Here is a 20,038-nt window from a genome sequence, read left to right as displayed (position 1 = left end):
TATGGTAACTTTTCATTATGATTTTTCAAATTTCTTATTTGATATTTATTCCTCTACACATTTATCAGTTAACGATTAAGGAAATCGAATTAAGTAAAATTAAAGAATAATATAATTTTTTGATACTTAGTAGTATTTTATACCTACTCTTTTGTAAAATATAAATCATAATCATCAGTAGATAATCATTTATTTAAGTATTAAATCTTCAGAAAAACAAAATGACTACAGCCAATATAAACTATAAATATCGCTTAACGATTTGAGTGTATTGTATGATATATCTACATTTAAATTGAAGTTTTCATTTTATTTTTAGATTACGTATTAATTTAAAATATAGCAAAATAACCTCACATTCACAAGTGTTATACCCAGCTTATAAACGGACAAACTAGCAAATTTTCGCTCAGCAGTTCGAGTCATGAGTATAATATGACAAATAGGTATTATAATTAAAAATAAATGGTCATACATCATAGAAAAATTGAAATATTGTAAAAAGCCAACGTGCAAACACTTAGTGTTCTTAATTTGGCTACTAAACTAAGTTTGAAAATTGTCCAATTCACTTTAATTTTAAATCTAACTATACAATATTTTCTACATGTTGCACGTGGGTCAGAGAGAAAACAAATAGTGTGCCAACTGCTGACATTCTCTCTTGAATCAAAATATTAATTTTTTAGATATAATGCGCAACTTCAATAATACAAACAATGGTTATCTTTGGTAATTCTATCCATTGTTAGAATTACCAAAGATAATAATATAATATTATGAAAACTTATTCACATGCAAATCTCAGTATTAAATCAGTTCAACTTTACTGAGTAGGACTGTTCTAGTTATATTATAACGAAACAATAGTAAGGTACTAATTGCTTTTCAGATATAATATTATAATATTATATTGTTTTTACAAGTATGTATCCAGAGTTATATTATATACTAAAATAGTAAGTAAATACAAAAATATTTGTCGACGTTTAGAGATGCGTTATCATTATCTGTATGTAAAAATCTATTGTTAATATTTATCGTTTTCAGATACCACTAGTGTTAAATAATAGGTATTTAAATTGGTGATTAGGAAAATTGTAAAATGTATTTGTCCGCATATCTGTATGACCTTGATTTACCATTAAACTATATACAAACATTTTCATATGCACTTATCGGATATAAAGAAGAAACATATTATTATTGATATAATAGTGTTTATTTACACAATGTTTTATAAAATCTTAATGTATAGTATTTAAAAATAATCAGCTTTACTATGGACACATTTGCCCGAACATAACAATGTTATTGCAATATTAACAAAAATATTATTATTATTTATTACTAATAGAGTCTCAGTCACTAAATCAAACTTACAATAAGAATGTGGTTCTTACAACAAAATATGTCAGTAACTGCACATAACATTGTTTTCTTCTTTTAATTATGATGCATATTTAGAGATTATTATAATATATAACTATGCATAACACCTTCTAAACAGTATTTAATATTCATTATTTTATTAAGTTTAACATTATTATTATAATTTATTGTCTAAAGGCACTATAAAATCCGTATTTTGTATAAAAATAAAATATTGCCACTGTTCAAAATGATAACAGCGTATACTAATAACGAATTTCATAGTATAATTCTTTTACAAAAAAAAAGTCAAAAAAATTGAGCTACTCTCGCCCTATATTTTAGTGTCGAACGCCTTCACACGGCGGAGGCAAACATCAGAAGTAAATATAATGGTACTGTCCCTTCCGGTGAATAAAAAGTACAATTTGATCGAATCGGTCGCGAATTCCGTTTTCGATCAGTACGTGAGGAGTCCCAACGGATTTCTCACCACCGAGTAGGTTACTTAGGTACTAAGGCGCTACGACAGCCATGTCCGAAGACTTTTAAGGATAAAATTACTTGGTGAAACGTAAACCTCGTCGTTTTTTCGACGACGACCCTGTGAACACGCGCGCGATTTACGTTCACGCATAAATTAAATACTTTAAAAAAAAAAAATTAAATAAAATGAAATAAAAATATGCTCACAATCGTAAAAATAATAATAATAATAATAATAGTAAAATATTATGGGCACTGTTGGTAAATATTCTTCTTCGCGTTACATGTATATAGGGAATAACTTATAGTATATAGGCTGAAATAATAATATTAAATGTCGTATCCGCGCTACAACTTGCGGGCGATGTCCTGCAAGCTGATGTACGTGCCCAGCACCAGGGCCAGGATGCCGATGATGATCAATATGATGTCCTTGATGAGTACGTAATTGAAGCGACCGAAGTTGCGTTCAGGCCACAGGACGCAGATCTCGATGAGCGCCGGGAACCCGATGCCCAACACGGACAGACAGAGAGCTCCGAACAGCGATATGAACAAGTCCAACAGCGGAATGGCGACGGCCAGCAGGACTGTAAAAAATCGTTGCAATATGATATATTAGGTATACGGTTTACGTTTACATCTTTTCGATTCAAGGACGTCGTCACAAAGTGGCATCTTAAACTGTCAGTTTTTCAGCGTCTTATACTCAACTTTTCACGTTTTAATGTAGTTATTTTAAAAGGATAAAAATTCGCCCCCCCCCCCTCCCCCACCACAACATTAACTTGTTACGATGCCCATCCAGTACTGGCATTGTCATCTGTAAGTTCCTGCCTAGAGTTAAAGTACATATAATTATACCTATGCACTGCGTTGTCAAATATATATACACATCGAGAAAAACGAACTGAAGGAATGTAAATAACGTGAACACCTTCATGCTGTTGAAAGTCTGATAAAAATAGAAATTCGATTATACTCTAGAAAACCGTGTATCCAATGGACCCAATGTACGTCTGTCTACCACAATAGATACTATATAACCTTACTTACGGGGTAAACAAGAGTCTTTTGAGTATACTTTGAGACTTGTATATATACCTAGTACCTATATATTATATTAATTATGTTAGATTTTCTTTTCATCGTTAAAGATGAACGTTTATTTTTTGTTAAGGAAGACTTTCCCAAAAGATATAATAAATTTAATAAACGTTTTAATTATTTTAATCATAAGCTATACGCATTTTGATCCGTGGCCGACGACCTAGGCGATAGTTATTGAAAAGAGAATATTATGCAATTACGCTTTTTCGTTCGACTTTGAATTTTACACGTACACTTATGACTTATTGAACTGAAATTGTATTGCTGAATGTTCGATGTATTATATATTTTATAGTACTAGGGCTAGGGCAGCGATATAATTATAACGTTTTGGAGAACGTCAAGCTAGACAGTTGGAAACAAAATATATTATACACTTATAAACCGTTCGCGTGTTGGCAATCGGTATAAATAAAATAATATATATTATTGCCGACGACATTTGGCACGAGTGACGTTACTTCAAAGTGAATGTTTGGCTATTAACAATACAAGATACATACCGAAGGTATGAGTATTTTTTTCCGTGTCTAATCATTATATTATTATACAATTCTACACTATTGCAAAGTGTTATCGTAATACTATTATTATGATAATAACTAACTACCATATTATTAAGATAACATGGGCTCTTCGATATACGACACTCGTCCGCGTTTTAAATATTATTGTTAAGAATTAAAAAATACATTTGGATTGGACCGAAATTAGAGATAAATGTTTTGCTCATATTTTTTAAATTGTTTAGATACACACGTACAAATTCCCTGCAATATTTTGTAGGAAAAAAATTGTTTATAAAATATGTAAAACATTTACGACGGTTAAACTATAAACATGACAACATCAACACGTCTATATTTCTCTCTCTAAATTAATTATTTATTTATTCATTTCACTTTAGATGTTTACATTTTCTCAATGGATTTGAATTATAGGCGATGACGGGTGGGTTTGAAATAAATCTACTATGCCAAAAATTAATTAAAAATAATACTATAAATAGAAAACTCGTCCTTAAAATAAACAGAGGTACCTATTAAAGGTCTGCATAACTAAAAATTATCAAATATTATAACCTCTTGTCTCTCTAGTGTGGGCTATGCTATTTTATGATTGATATGGCACACTATATAATATATATGAATATGGAATATAATATACGAGATGATATCAATCAGAGAACTGAATACTTTATTTAACGAGCCACATATATAATGAATAATATATTATACTCAAGCACCGAAGAAAAACTTATGGCGAGCAGAGTGCTAAATAGTTGCACTGAAAATCACGGAATGGAAACACACGATGAAGGAGGATAACCTATAGACGCCTAGATTGCGGTTGGGAGGGAGATCGGGCTAAATAAGATCTAAAAACCTTTAACAAGCCAAATATAGTGAGTATACTCAAGCACCGGAGAAAAAACGTATCCAGTACAGAGGGCTAAATAATTTCACTGAAAGTGGAGACAGCATAATACATAAAACACTCGACGAAGGAAGACAAACTATAGACGCCTAGACTAAGGTAGGGAGATCGGGCTAAAAAAAATATGTAGAAACTTATGAGTGCGGAAAGGAGAAGAGCTAGAATCTGCACGAGTTATACATTGTGGTAGCTGTGATAGGACTAAATTGCCTAAAATAATTAAATAATAATCGACAATAATCATAAAAGTTATTATAATATATAATTGGTTAATTAGGTACTCTGTCAGTTATTTCTGTTACACCATTAAATTATCTATACTATATTCCTTCTACCGAACGCTGAACAAATCGTATATACAGGACTTGATGATAAATCCTAATGATCGATGTCATACGCGTCTAAGTAAAATCATAAACGTTCTATCGAGTTGGGATTCCGTGAAACGGACTTATAAGCGACCTAGCTTCATAATACACGTTATACTTGTTGCAGCTAAACTTAAAAAAATTGTTATATTTACATTTAATTAACTCCCCCCCCCCCTATTTTTCCAGAGAATAAAAATGGCCGAAATCATAAAAACAGATCCATAAGAAGTGAACTTTTTAATATATAATAGTTAATCACGGCAACAAAAGCCATCGGGACCGCGCCATTTCGGGCATTGTTATACTTACACGTAATGAGCACAACGCTGATACGGAGCAGATATTCCATGGTCGTCTTGTCCCAGTTTTGAACTCTCTTCTTCATGTACGTATTCCAGATGATTTCCACTGGCACGTAAGCTTGGAGCGCGTACGTGATGAATATGGCAACCGCGAAGATAAGTTTTACCGCTTGCGAGAGGCTATAAAACAAATAAAAGTTGAGTATGACAATGTAATACCATCCGACGGACATCGATGGCCTGCAGAAAAGAGGCTACTATGACTTTTATAATATTCAAATCCGTCTTGGTCTTTTCGACGACCTCATCCCCAAAAGCTATTTCAAGAAAGTTCTAGAACGAAACGCGTTTTTTTACACGTGAAACCCATAAAAACCCGGAACTGGATATCTTTCGGCGCGAGCATTTGTAGCAGTGACAGTTTTTATTAATTATTTTATTTCACAACCCCCCCCCCCCCCTCCCACACGACATCATTTGATGTTAATAAACATAGGTATCGATTGAAAAAGAATAGATAAAAAACCAAATATTATATGTAAGCTGAGTATAGAACTGTCGATATATTCCAAACTTCCTCAACCACAAAATATTTCAAATAAATAGTATAGAGGTGTAATATGTTCTTGTTTTATTTGTTTTAAAATATGAAAGATCAAGTAGGTAATTAATATTAGGTATATGTCATGTATCGTTTAATCTCTTTGTTCATTCTGAACGTATGTATAATTACTGTTAATTTTATTAGATAAAAAAATATCAAAATAAGTCCAAGCAAAAAATGTTCGTCCACCCGAACGAAGTTGGGAAATATAAAATATAATATACAGTACTATATTTTACATAGCAGTGAACATTTTATTTTTCTAAACAATTTACGACGCTTATACAATATCATAAAATGTTATATGTTTTTCTAAGATTTTTTTTTTTATCACGGGTTTTAGTCTGTTGGGGAGCTCACTATATCGACTATTAGTTTTTAAACGGTATAACCTATGTTTTTAATTTCCGTAATCTGAAGCATAATTTTCAATACTTATAATCGAAAAACGTCGATGAACAAATGCATATAATATAAAGAATATGCATTTCAAAAATAACTGAGTATAAAAACTTACATGTCCCCATTCGGTAGGTTGAGCGTCACGCTGCCCTGTACAATTTCGCCGTACTTGACGTACCCAAAGAAGCCCATACCAACGTACATAACTGTGATGATGGTCATACCGATGTTAAGTACGCCGGTTGTGCCACCGAAGGACGCAGGGGTTTTCATATTGTTCTCCAGCGCCAGTACCTATATAAAATATTATTATTATTATTATGTATTACATAATATTACTATAACTGGTATATTGTTATTGTCGGCAGTCGAAACTTGAGGCTGACGAGTAAAAATATTAACATTTTCGCTCGGAGCCTCGATTTTTATTTTACTTGCGCACTTTGCATTTGCAATGTTATTAAATATGTAATAATGTCTATTCGTAAAAACTTTAAGTGTTGAAAGTATCTATACAAAGATTTTCATCAAAACCCACACACGATATCATATGCGCAGACCACATCTGCACGTATATGGTGGTGATCGAACACGATGACACAATTTTCGTATAGAATTTGAAAAAAGTTCAAAATCGACCTCCGATTACGTTATAATATTATATATAGTGATGTATTAGGACTTCGGAACTATTTTCACGGCCAACCGGAAGTAGGAAACTCACCACGCCGACAGCTTCCAACGCAAACAGGGTTGTGCCCACGAACAGGGTGTAATTTCTCGGTTCGCCAACCAACGGTCTCGAAAAAATGGGTGGCAGGTCGGTGAATATGTACCAGAGCACAATGGCGAGTCCGGCAAACGTGATGATGTTTGCCCCCTGCGAGAAAGGCGCCAACAGCTTCAAGTTTCTGATGAGATTGATGGCCACCAATGGGATCAGCATCATCAACATGTAGTACCGCTCGTTCATCGGTTCGATGTAAATGTCCAACACCTGCGTAGCAGAGAAAACAGATTATCTCACGAAAACTATATTAGTATATTATGTTAATAATGATAAAGGTACAGATAATTGACATAATTTTCTGTCGCTATACTCCTTTTCCGGAAATACGTTCATCGAAAACAATTTGGTTATTTACAATCAGGGAGATGCGGACGACGAACTGAATAATTATAATCGATTATTATTGTACTTAAATTATTGACAAAATGGAAAATATAAAATATGAAAAATCCTAACATGGGACTATGGTATACGGTCATGCCAGGTTATATCAGGTGACTATATATTATATGCACTTTTAATGTTAAGATTTTTTTACTATACTAAATCAATAAGAAAAACAGCAAACTCCCGCCCATACCAAAAAATAAAATAAAAAATACATATATATATAGTGTCCCTGGAATCATAATTTTAAAGGGGGTGGGGCGATTGGCTTAAATAGTTAAGTCTCGTGAAACAAGGTGTCGGGTGCACCCAAGCTTAAAATGTCCAATTACGGCCATTTGATTGACGTGACATACGCCTTTGCCTATAGGTAAACCAATAAACCGTTGTGTATATCACGATCACTAACCTGTTTGATGCTGGTCCCGATGAACATGATGTACACGCAACATATTCCCAGTTGGTAGACGATCAAGAACCCGTCAACGATAAGCCTGCACACAAACAAACAGTAATCCGTTATAATAAATTGCAAACGATAGTGCTAAAACTACAAATACACCACTAAATAGTTATGTACCTATACAATAATGGGGTTATTTATAGTGTTTATTTGTATGCTTTTTAAAAGCTTTAACACGGCTGTCTATATTATAATAACGGTCGCTTGGTGGTCTAAACGGCCGGCCAAGGTCGTAATAATGATGATTAAAACACGTAGGTAGGAAGTATATCGTTACTGCGCTGCACTCCATAATATATAGGCGGAACTGAGAAATTTTAATTTTTTTTTAAAAATGATATGCATATTATGATGATCTAAAAGTCAATGCCAGATTGCACATAGCATTTAATGAATCAATAGTGAGCTAATAATGGTCTCTTAAACAAGATTTAGTGGCCCACGATTGATCCTTTAAATTTAATAACTTGCTTATGCAACCCAGCATAAGTATTGTGTATTAGACATGTATATTTCACTAATTTATATTTCAGTTTCTTATATTTTTTACGATCATTTTCCGACAAAAACGTATATTTTTTAATATATTTTTATTTATTTTTCGTAGAAAATATAACATTGTACCTATAAGTACAAGCGGAAACCATAATTAGGTGTATACACGATTACTTAGTAAAGAGAAAAATGTATAAAATATTGACAATACGTTTTATTATCTTTAACTGTGAACACTTTAACGTTAAGAAGTACTATAATATAGGTTATATTATTATGTAACAATTAGCACATACCTACATGTGGAATGTACGTTCATAAAATATTATGTACCTATTATAGAACTACTGTCAAATCCACAAATGTGAAATCAAATACATTAGGTAATTTAATTTCAGAAAATTAAATAAAAACTGAAAAATAGTTGTTACACAGATAACCGTTTAAATGTTTTGTTTAATAATTGTACAAGTTAGTAGGTACCATTCAATTATTTTTCTTTAATAGCTATTTGTCACTCAAAAGAAAACTTGCAGGTTATTTTTTGTGCGGCGTGGGGCGAGGAATATAACTGATAAAATTGTATTGTATTATTAAAATGTCTAGTTTGATATTAGTTATTATAGGTTTTTAGAACATGCCGATATTTATACGGCATCAATGCATCATAATAGGTATAATAATATAAGAGTTGAAATAAAATCACCAACGCAGAAAGAGGAACTCCGAATTTCAAAAAGGCCGGACCGTCTTGTAGGGCGTATTTCATGGAATCCGGATAGCTGAGTATGGGCACTCGGTGTTTCTTGCACAACAGGTACTGAGATCTAACCTAAAAGTGAAAAAAAAATAGTATATTATTAAAAACTTAGTAAACATCTGTGAACCGTGTAGCAGGCGCTTTTATATTATTATCTTATGTTAATTAAAATAATTATATTACTTAGGTAATAACAATATAACATATTATTATGAACACATTATTTTTCTAAAATGTCAAAAAATAATTAGAAAAAAATGTTATGTTGTTCGGTTCAATTTCTTGCATTTCAGTACTAAATATAACAATAATATTATTGTACATAACATTATACAATCTACTGGTAAATTGTGTCCAAGTTCGATCAAATCATTCAAAATCGTCTTTCAAAATGGAAAAAACACTTCTCTAAAAAATATACTTAAACCATCCCTCCACACACACAGGTAAAACGGACGTGCCGTTTGACCGCATCATGTCGCGGTCCGGTGGTACGGGAAATACTGAAATCGACAGGAACCGGTTAAACGCATTATAGTGTGACATCTACAGTGTTAAAACTAAAGTAATTGGTTTTTAATGCGTTTTTTTTGGTTGGCGGGTCCTGGTGAAACACAAAAGCCTAATAAATACAGCATTTATAATTGTAGACGTCACACTGTGTTGCGCTTAGCCAGTTCCTGACGATTCTTCCTATCCTTCCGTTGGCCGACCGCAAACACGACGACGTGATCGCGCGTGGGACACTTCCGTTTTACCAGGACCTGCCAAAATGCATCATAATATAGTGTCAAGTGCAGTGCATAGCGATGGTCAATTCCCTCTCTTTTCGCCCCCGTCAAAAAAATCGTCAACAGTTCCGATTCGGACGGTACTTACCAAGACGTGCAAGCAATACGTGCACAGGATGCCGATAAGTATGGTGCCCACGGTTCCGATGAGAAGTCCGGAGTTGTAGAAGGCATTGGGCATAGCCAGAATCCCGGTTCCCAAACTGCCTTTGAGCAAGTGGATGAGCGTCTCGGAATTTCTACAAGCGGCGACAGATAAAACATAAACATAATTAAAATTATATTATATTAATGTTATGATATCAGTAGTCACATCAATCGTACCACATAACTGTACACACGATGTATCGATGTATATATATGTATTTTTTTTATTATTATTATTATTTTTTATTAGAGCTTCGACTCCTATAAGTTTATTAGGCTTATATATTATTATAATTTTGTAACAGTGATGTTATTACACTGATGTCACTCGTCGTACGTCGTAATAAGTCAAAAATATTTTCACGGATCGCCGTCGTTACCAATTTACGCATAATAGTTATTAATTAATAATTATTATTGACGTATATATACATAATCAGCGACATTAAACATGGTATGTGGTTAAAGGCGTACGACGCGCATATCGAAATAATATAATATAGAAGTAGCGGGCGCTGCGGCAATAATAATGATTATTGGTATGTTATTATATTTTTGTACATCACATTTGTACTACAGCCATCGGTCGAAATGATCGCGTTTGAAGGGCCGCCGTCGATTTGAACTGCATGCGAGTTCTCAATTGATACGATATTTATATTATATATACGCGATGAGTTTTTTTTAAGTACAATCACTGTTGTCTATTATTAATATTATCATCACGCACAGCGATGATAGATCAAACGCGTGTACAGTCAAGTCTTTAAAGATAAACACAACATAATATTGTTCGTCTGCGATGCCTGTGCACGCCGTCGATCGATGACAATTTAAATTATTGTTTATTGCGGAACGCGTACGCGTGTATTATTATATTATTATTGTATACTGGTGATACCTACTTATAATACGAATCGTGCTTTCATTTGCAGTTCGATTTTTATCTATTGGCTGTTATCAATTTTATATATTTCTTCATCACTTCGTTGGATCATGTTTTTTATGATATTATAATCAATTCTAAGTCAACTGGTAAATCTATGGTACTCACGTGGTGGGATGTTCAAGTATCCTGTGCGCGTGAGGATCGTATGGCGGAGATCCATTGGCGTTGAGCGACATGTTTTCCTGTTGCATGTTCACTGCGTACGATTTTGATTTTTGATCCTTGCTGAAAATACAAATAAAACACGAATGAATTTTAATTGATGTATCTTACTTAAATACTGTCGTGACTACGCACAAATATAAGTAAAATGATGTAGGCTTAACTTCCCCCAGTCTTTTTAACGTAATTTAGTTTCTAAAAATTAAATTTCACTAGGTACCATAATTAATATAAGTGCATCACTTTATATTGATTATAAACTTATAAATACAACAATAATTAATAATGAAATTACGATGTTAAACAACTGAATCTATTGTAAGCCAACATTATTAACAATATAATTTTATTACATATTATTAGTATATACTATATATATATATATATATATATATATATATATTACAAATTAGAACTTTTAATATAAAGTCGAGTTTCTATAAAACGAAGTTATTTTTATCCCCCTTGAGATTCGATTTATCGTGACTAGACTTTATTACATTTTATTGAAACTATTGCAGTATCTGAACGCTTATTTTCAATTTTCATAACTGAGGGGTAGGTATAAATAGTAATATTGGGTTAAGAAGTATTATGGGACAAAATTATTTGATCCATATTAAGTATAACATAGTTAACATAGTAGAACAAGTATAAACAGATATTGCTAATTTTATCAACACAAGGCTAGTTGGTAGATAAATAGAATAATATTAACTTATTTAACTTAATAAAAACGAAAATTGTGCAAAAAAAGATAATGTATAAACTTGTAACTCATATTGATTTGTTTTTTTTTTTTTACTCGATAAGATTTATTTATTAATTATTATTATACAATAATATGTATTGTGACTGAAACAGTAAAACACGCTTAAAGATGTTTTATCGGTTTAATTATTCTGTACAATATCATAGAGTACCTATATATAGATAGTAGTACTCAATGGTAGAGTACGACATGATCATATCAAAAAAATTACACGAAAGCGACAGATGTCCGTGTGATTTTTGTCTAAAAATAATTTTCGTTCACAGCGCACAAACCGCAAAAAATATCGCGGTTCGAAAAATATCGAATCATAATTATTTAAAAATATCGAATACATAATAGCAAATTGTACAATACGAATAATTTATTTTTATAATTCACGTTTTTGCACGTTTATAATTCAATAAATTATTCATAGAGTATCCAGTATAAAATGCTGTATAGTATGACAAATGCGTTTAAAAAAACTCATTTAGGTACACGCTAAAAATATATTAAGGCGATGCGCTCTGAAAGAAATGCACTTCGAAGAATACGGAACGAACTTTTAGATAGAGCAAAAACGTTTTAGAAATGTTGCGTTGTGACATGTTCATAGAGATGGCTACCAGGGCCCCATGGTTTATCGTCGCCGTCGATGGCGTTCCTTTCGTTTATTTTCAGGTATAACATCGTAGCGGCGTATTATCATTATTTCCTAGAACAAAACTAGTACAAGTTATAAATTGTTGTACGTCATCAGAATATTTATATTTCCAACCGTGAAAATGCACTGTAAAACGTATATTGTACCAAGGTGTGTACAAGGTTGTGTAGCGTAATAATTATTGTAAACAACATACTAGTTAGGTAGTTATTTTGAAACTAGATATAACTCGACGACGACACCAACAATTGTTTCGATGGCAAACAATAAATAAATTAAGATCATATTGAATGGTACACAATGATACGGACGTTGAATTCACATTTCAATCACCGAATTGAAAATCGGAATAAAATATTATTTAACTATTTATTTACATTCACGAATTCGTCTTAACACAATTAACAATTATTTTTATCTAAGTTACACTTTTTTTTAGTCATTTAATACTTATAGTATTTTTATTTATTTCTGGGTTACGAAAAAAACATATTTATTTGGTATAAGATTATAATAAATATGATTCAATTACTGTATAATTAATATAATTTGTATAAGTATTAAATTAACAAAACATAATAAGTATTATAATTATTTTTTATAGTAAATTAGTTTTTGATATTTTGCGGGGTTTTTCCTAGATTCAACTATAACATAGTTGGTGTGATGTTATATAGTAAGTATCTATTATCTACTATATAACGAGGTCGAATATTTTCAAAGACAATAACGGTACAGTGTACACGAAATTTAATGTAAATAAAAATATAAAAGTACCTACTATATTTCTCATAGTAATTTATTCAATTAATATAGTATTTCGCTTTCGAGCTAATACTTACCAGTTACCAGGATTCCATGGCCACAAGACTCACAACAGTGCGGTTGCTGTACGTTGTTATAATATGGTGACGACATTCTATCTATGGTGTTTTATTGAATTTATTAATGTCTGAGTTTTGGACAACCGTGTGTAGTTGGACAACTACACACATCCTGAGTATAACATATTATAATAATATATAACACGCAATATGGACAAATAAACGAGAAGTTCTCAACTGCTATACGTAATTGACCAGAGATATAATGCGTATTTGACGCTGAAGAATATATTGTTTAACCGAGAAAACAATCGAACAAGTTTTGGGCAAGATGCGTTTAAACATTTAAAATAATAATATTATATTACCCGACAGTCAAATATTTTAAAACCATCTCACAATAAGTTGAAATAACGAACTTTGTATAACATATTATAATGATATAATATTCAACTATGATCCTGATTATAAATAGGTATTTAAGGTATGTATTAGGTATGTATTATAATATACATTCGATCATGGGTCATGTAGCGTTTTAGGCAGCGGGCCACCTCTTATTTTTTAAAAATCTCGCTGGCCAAATTCGTAATAAAAACACTAAATTAATAAAAATTACACGACATGCTTAAAATGTGTTCGCGAGTGTCTAATAAAGACAGTGGTCGCGGGATAAAGACCTCTGCAATGATGAAAAACCAATTTGTATTCGTCATTCTGGCGTTTCAGATTATATTTATGGTAATAATAATATTTTCATTACAACAAAATTATGTTACACTGTACTATTTTAAGCAAATTAAAATTATTTTATTGAAAAATAAGTATATTTTAAACATGTTTCTAAACTAATATTTAAATTCATAATATATTGTGTTCAATACCTATTTAATTATGATTATCTTGTAAAATTCAAATAATAAGATAAGACTATGGTAAAAATATTTCAAAATCGTTTTAAATATAGTGTAGACTATAGGTATAGAACATGTACAGTTCGTCCATATTTCATTTAAACTTTAATGGAATAAGTTTTTCAATAATATCAACAAGAATACTAAGAGTACATAAATCTATTAAAATTTAATATTTAACGACTCGTGAAGACAAAACACAAATAATAATAATTTAAAAGTTATTTTAATAGAGCTTACAGGTGTTATCAAAAAAAAAGTATTCATTTAATCGCATATTCGCATTTAATTGAACTTAGAGATTATCTAATATTCTAATGTATAAAAACAATTAATTCGTAAGTACTAATATATTATCTTTAAAATTGAAGTACATAAAAGATTTATGTCTATACTATAGACATTAGACGGCTATAATTATTAGTGTACCTACCTGCTTAAAAAATATATTGTAAATCTAAGAACATTATACTGTTTTAATTAAATCGAAGTCTAATACATTTTTTTCAGATGAATGTATGGGCAAGAAAATTAATTCAGTCAAAAAAGAAGCAGAAACCTAAATTGTGTTCCAATTTTTCAGTTATATAACCGTATTTATTACTGAAATTCAAATTTACGATATTTAACTTCAATATCATCACTGTGAAGGTTCGACTACTTTTCTAATGAATCGTTTATTTTTAAACAAATCACGTTTACACATTTATTAATTTATTGCCGCTACGTACCTATTATTACCTACTACCAATAAAACTGTTTTATAGTACTATCAATGCGTCGATGCTACTGTATTATTTTAGGTAGGTATTAACAAATGTACATCTCATTGTACACAATATCAAATGTAAATATTTGATAAACAAATAAATTTAAAAAAACTCTGAATTTTCGGATAACTCCACTGTTATAACAATACGCAATAATAAACTAGTAATATAACGTAGGTATAACTATAAGTAATACGTAATAATAATAATATAAGAAACTCGAGGGTTAACTCATGATTTTAATCTGTGTTTTATTTAATTTGATGATTAAAACAAAAATGTCAGCGTAAAGAGTATCTATAACAATCAAGTAATAATAATATTATATTGTATGCAAAATTTAAATCTGTGACATCCCGAAATATTGAAGACGAAAAATAAAATTGTGTAGGATATGAAGATAAACTTTCGAATGCCCATGTCATGATCTCGCGGAATAAATTAATTTCTGTGATACACACCGATATACTATAAACATTAAACAGTATTAAGAATAAACCACTTTCGGATAGAGAAATCATACAACCCGTCCACGCAGAGGTGACAAGTAGCAATATTTGAATTTTGCGACGTGTTCTTCCGACAAAGTCGCAGATTAATTTTGAATGTTCGTTGTTGCAAGAAACGAAATATCTCATCGCTTGTTTTGTGTTTCAGCTTGTACGGTAAATAAGTATCGATTGTGACACAACAAAACCACGTGTTATACAATTATAATGTGCAGACGAATAGTTATGTTGCTAAAAACTATGAGAAACAAATTTTATTGTCACTTTATGAATTTTGTCTTAAATGTTTTGCAGATTTGATGTGATTTTTACAATTTGTCGCAGTTAATTGCAATTTTCCGTGTCACTTTGTTTCGTTGATTAAGTTGATCGAAAATTTCGATTTTTGCTTCCGTCAACGTACGACTCTCAGATATAAAAATTCAATTTACGCAGGCCGGTCCACGCTATTCGGTGACCCGTGAAAACGGTTAAGTCGTACGCTAATAAGCTAATATAAGTTCGCAACACATTGAAATTAATGATAAAGATTTATAATCGACACTATACGTTGCGCAACGTTCCGTCGTCTCTCGACCAGAACCATATGCACACAACATGTTGCGGATACCGGATACGGTTTTTTATCGAAACGCGTTATTATTGTGGACGGAGGGCACATAATCGGCTTTTAATACATCCAGCCCAGTGCTAGGTGAGATCGTCTAGACGTACATTGGAAAACAGATAGTCTGCCACGTACGTTAGTCTGCCCGGCCAACTACAACGCATAGGTTTTCAATGAGCAAACGCGTTATAAACGGTCAACTATCCAGTGTGGGCCGAACCCTAACAAAATTCGTCTTGGCCGAAAATGGTCGTTCCCACACGTTAAAAAAAACGGCCTCACCTAAAATGTAAAAATAACATTTGATGGAGATAAACTGTTTAGTTGCAAAATCGCGTTACGAACTTAAGAGGACGTCGTATCCGCATATAATGTTGTCTCCGTCTTAAACACTTACGACATAACAATATAGGAATGAATTATTGACCTATTATCAAACTTTAAGGTAAGAACACTACTATCTGTGTTCTGTCGTTGGTATTTTACGATCTTTTATTTATTAAGTTATAACTATGAGCATTTTCATAAATTAATATTTTACATACTCATAAGTCATAACTCACTTAATAATTAAAATATCGTAGAAAACCAACGACAGAAGACAGATAATGTTCTTACCTAAAAGTTTGATAATAGGTCAATTCACTGTAATATCATAACTATAATCTAAATGACTATTGAAGTTGGTGAACGAAAAATGTTTAATGTCGTACGTGTGTAAGTCGGAGACAACATAAAATGCGGGTGCGACGTCCTCTTTAAAATATCATGAAATTGTAGTATGGTACACGGCGTCACGGCAATACGGGGTATCATATTATTGTATTCATGTCACAATCATTATTAATTAATAATTATTATATTGCGTTAGTCGTCGACGGTTAAATATGTTTCGAGCAAATGGCAATACTGCCGTCCGACGAAAACCCCCGGGTACGGTATCCGGTTACTCGCTTGGACGTTTCGCAACTATTTTATAGGAAATAAACCGACACTATAATAGTTACAAATAGTCGACGCCAAAATAAGCAGCTGAATTACGAATAACACCGTAATTGATAGTTGAGATCTCATCGTCGATCGAACGTAGGTATCCAATTAACGAATTTTATATATTTTAATATAATCACTACCTGGTACAAAGTTTGATAATATTATTATTGATAACATCAATAATGTTTAGATCCTTGTGAAATTATGAAGCCATACATCAATATGATAAATTAGTTACTACAAAATATTTTACAGTAGGAACTAGGAAATATTATTTTAATGAATAATGATCGACTCTATTCTCTTAAATAAACAGTATTAATAGATTTTGGAGCGCGAACAGGAACATATTAGTAACTAATGAACGTTAATCGTATTTACGCAAACGTAAACAATATGAAAACAACCATTTTCGACATTGTCACGCGGATTCAACAATAATTTACTCCAAATCGGGCCGCGACACCGCGTCACAAATATTATTGCGTAACTATAATTTTTTTCTGACTCGACTGGAAACTAAATTAAAACGAATATTTTGGTAAAAATTATGCGATTTGACCGCTAATTAGTTATTCGTTATTGGAATATTCATCGTTGGCATTTTGTTTCTGCAGCGCGCACACTAAATTATAATATATTATACGCACGACACGACGTCCGTGCATTGAATTGTTCTCACTCGCAGCATAAATGCATAATAGTGGCCAAGACCCACGATTAGCAAGTATAATGCAACCGCCGAATAGCACTATGCCTAGGTGTACACCAAACGATCGTTGACTTTGTTTTTACACATACTAAACAATATTGAATAATATTATATAGTACACCCTACGATAATGTCCACCGTCGGATTTCACGTTTTTCGACCACCGAATACAATTATGGTTATTTTCGTTTTATCCGAACGTCGCCCTTTGTCAGTGTCTTAGAGTAAAAAAATACATCGTACCGGTACCGGTATCGTATAGTTGGTAGGCCGTACGGCGGTTGTCTGAAATTCCATTCGAATTCTCTCGCACGAGTGCATTTTGGTAGTGCTTAAGCGCGTCTTCAAAAACTGTTCGATACACCCGTCTAGCTACCTGCCTGCGCACCCGCCCGCCCCTCACCCGTCTACTACCAAAGGAATTTTACCCAAAACTGGTTTTTCAGGTAGGTAAAAGTGATCCGTAGGCCGTGTTTTTGTTTTCTTGCGCCCACGATTTTTAAATCACACAAACAAATGTGTGGTATGAACGCAAACAACATTTTTCGTTTTGTATGGATTTTCGACATCCCGCTGGGACGACCGAAAGAAATACCTCTGGAAAACGAATAATAATTCCGTGACGACGATTTCGATTCGCCTCGACAATGCGCTAGTGTTCAAACTCACAATATTAAGAAATACTCGTGGTCGTGGTGTACTTCTGAACGCGCAGTTGTATTATACGACGCGTACAATATCTAACTATACAATATCTAACCCCCCTTTGGCCACACCCTCAGTACAACGGCCGGTTCGTTAACGGAAAAAAAAAACGCGCTAACGTGTGCAGGGTAGAAAATCGAAAATCACACAACGTAATATAGGCCGTAAAGAGCATCATTATAGTATAATAATAATTATCGTTGTTGTACTCACGTGTCGGACGGCGGTCCGATGCCGGTCAGCGAGAGCGATTCAGACATGTCGCGATGTTTCCTGGGTGGGTACCTGAAAAAAAAAAACGCAGGACGCGGTGGTCGATTAAAAAGGGCCCTTTGGTCTGGCGGTCGTGTCAGAATTGTGAAGGAAAAAAGACACGTGCGCTACACAACAACGACATCGTGTAAGTGCTGCACAGTATATCGAACGATCGTCGACGGATCAAAGACACGACGAATGTCGACGACATTAAGACATGATAGTATCTATGTTATATCGTGGGTGAGACTCACCTTTGGAAAAATTGGCGGCAAAACAATTATTATTTAATACACGAACGGCGGTGAGAGGAAGTAACCGACTTCGGTGTGCGCGCGCGGCGGATGACCCGAAATGTCAATAAGTGCTCACCGGCGGACCGCAACTACTGAACGCGTATGGTAGCCTCGCGTCGTCGTGCAGTGGCGGCGGCGGCACTCGTCCCGGTCTCGTGTGTGAGCATGCGCCCCACTATCGGGCCCGTCGGCGGCGGAGGCGGCGGCGGCGGCGGCGGTCGTGATCGATATAATATTGTTATCATACTATTATTATTATTATTATTGTTGTTGTTGTTGTTGTTGATGTTGATGTCGAACGATCGCGGGACGGGGAAAAAAGGGCTACACACGTTTCCATTCATTTGGAATGGAAAATGAACGTTTCCATTCAACATACGATCGTGAATCAGGGCCGGGATTAGTGGGTAAATACTTAATATTATATTTAGCTTTGTGATATCATTAATAAACAACGTTGTCGTTGACGCATGTGAAGTGTCCCGACAACGCACCCGTCTACAAGGAATTCCGGAAAAAAAAAACCAAAATGTTAATATAAACAGAGAATTGGTAAAATCACAGATTATAAAAATACAATCTAATAATATTGCTGTGTGTTATCAATATTATAAAAAATATAAAAAATAATTTTTTTTTTTCCAATTTACATAGCAGTTTAACCTCTTTTCTATGTTACATATGTAGGTTTCACGTAATGGTAGTAACTAAAAATCATTATATATTATTACTAGCCGACCCGTCACAGCTTCGCCCGTGATTGGTTGTTTATTTTGTTTTTGGACAATGATATGTATAATTTTTTATTTAAATTTTATCGTTTAATGTGATCGGCAAGTGAATATAAAAAACGGTTAATGAAAACGTATTGAAATGTTTCTAACGGTATTAATGGTATTAATTTTTATAGCACTTCATTACCCGTAAAAAAACGCAAATCTTAAAAAAATGATGATTGTTAATCTACTTTTGGGTGTAACATGCTGCAGCCTGCAGTAAGTGCAACTC

At 32.9% G+C, this 20,038-nt stretch overlaps 1 protein-coding gene across 1 annotated transcript; it reads right to left on the bottom strand.

Moving 5' to 3' along the window:
- Positions 1-1,200: 1,200 nt before the first annotated feature.
- LOC132938379 (proton-coupled amino acid transporter-like protein CG1139) lies at positions 1,201-19,147 on the bottom strand. The gene is made up of 10 exons (XM_061005174.1): positions 18,989-19,147; positions 18,693-18,764; positions 10,971-11,090; positions 9,858-10,008; positions 8,929-9,050; positions 7,670-7,754; positions 6,808-7,080; positions 6,199-6,377; positions 5,085-5,257; positions 1,201-2,447 (listed from the first exon to the last, which is right to left on the bottom strand). Exons 2-10 carry the CDS (start codon positions 18,737-18,739, stop codon positions 2,206-2,208), a joined length of 1,392 nt encoding a protein of 463 aa, XP_060861157.1. The 5' UTR covers positions 18,740-18,764; positions 18,989-19,147; the 3' UTR covers positions 1,201-2,205.
- Positions 19,148-20,038: the final 891 nt, after the last annotated feature.

The sequence above is a fragment of the Metopolophium dirhodum genome, chromosome 2 (assembly GCF_019925205.1).
Source record: "Metopolophium dirhodum isolate CAU chromosome 2, ASM1992520v1, whole genome shotgun sequence".
Taxonomy (NCBI): domain Eukaryota; kingdom Metazoa; phylum Arthropoda; class Insecta; order Hemiptera; family Aphididae; genus Metopolophium; species Metopolophium dirhodum.
Note: the sequence above shows the minus strand (reverse complement) of the source record. Positions and strands in the feature narration are given on the sequence as shown.

What these genes read in the sequence shown, in the direction of transcription:
- LOC132938379 (XM_061005174.1), bottom strand. Translation starts at nt 18,739, where the DNA reads ATGTCTGAATCGCTCTCGCTGACCGGCATCGGACCGCCGTCCGACAC. An exon ending in TTCGGAGTTCCTCTTTCTGC is followed by an intron (nt 7,755 to 8,928) that starts GTTGGTGATTTT and finishes GTTTGTGTGCAG; the next exon opens with GCTTATCGTTGACGGGTTCT. An exon ending in CGTTGGAAGCTGTCGGCGTG is followed by an intron (nt 6,378 to 6,807) that starts GTGAGTTTCCTA and finishes TATTTTATATAG; the next exon opens with GTACTGGCGCTGGAGAACAA.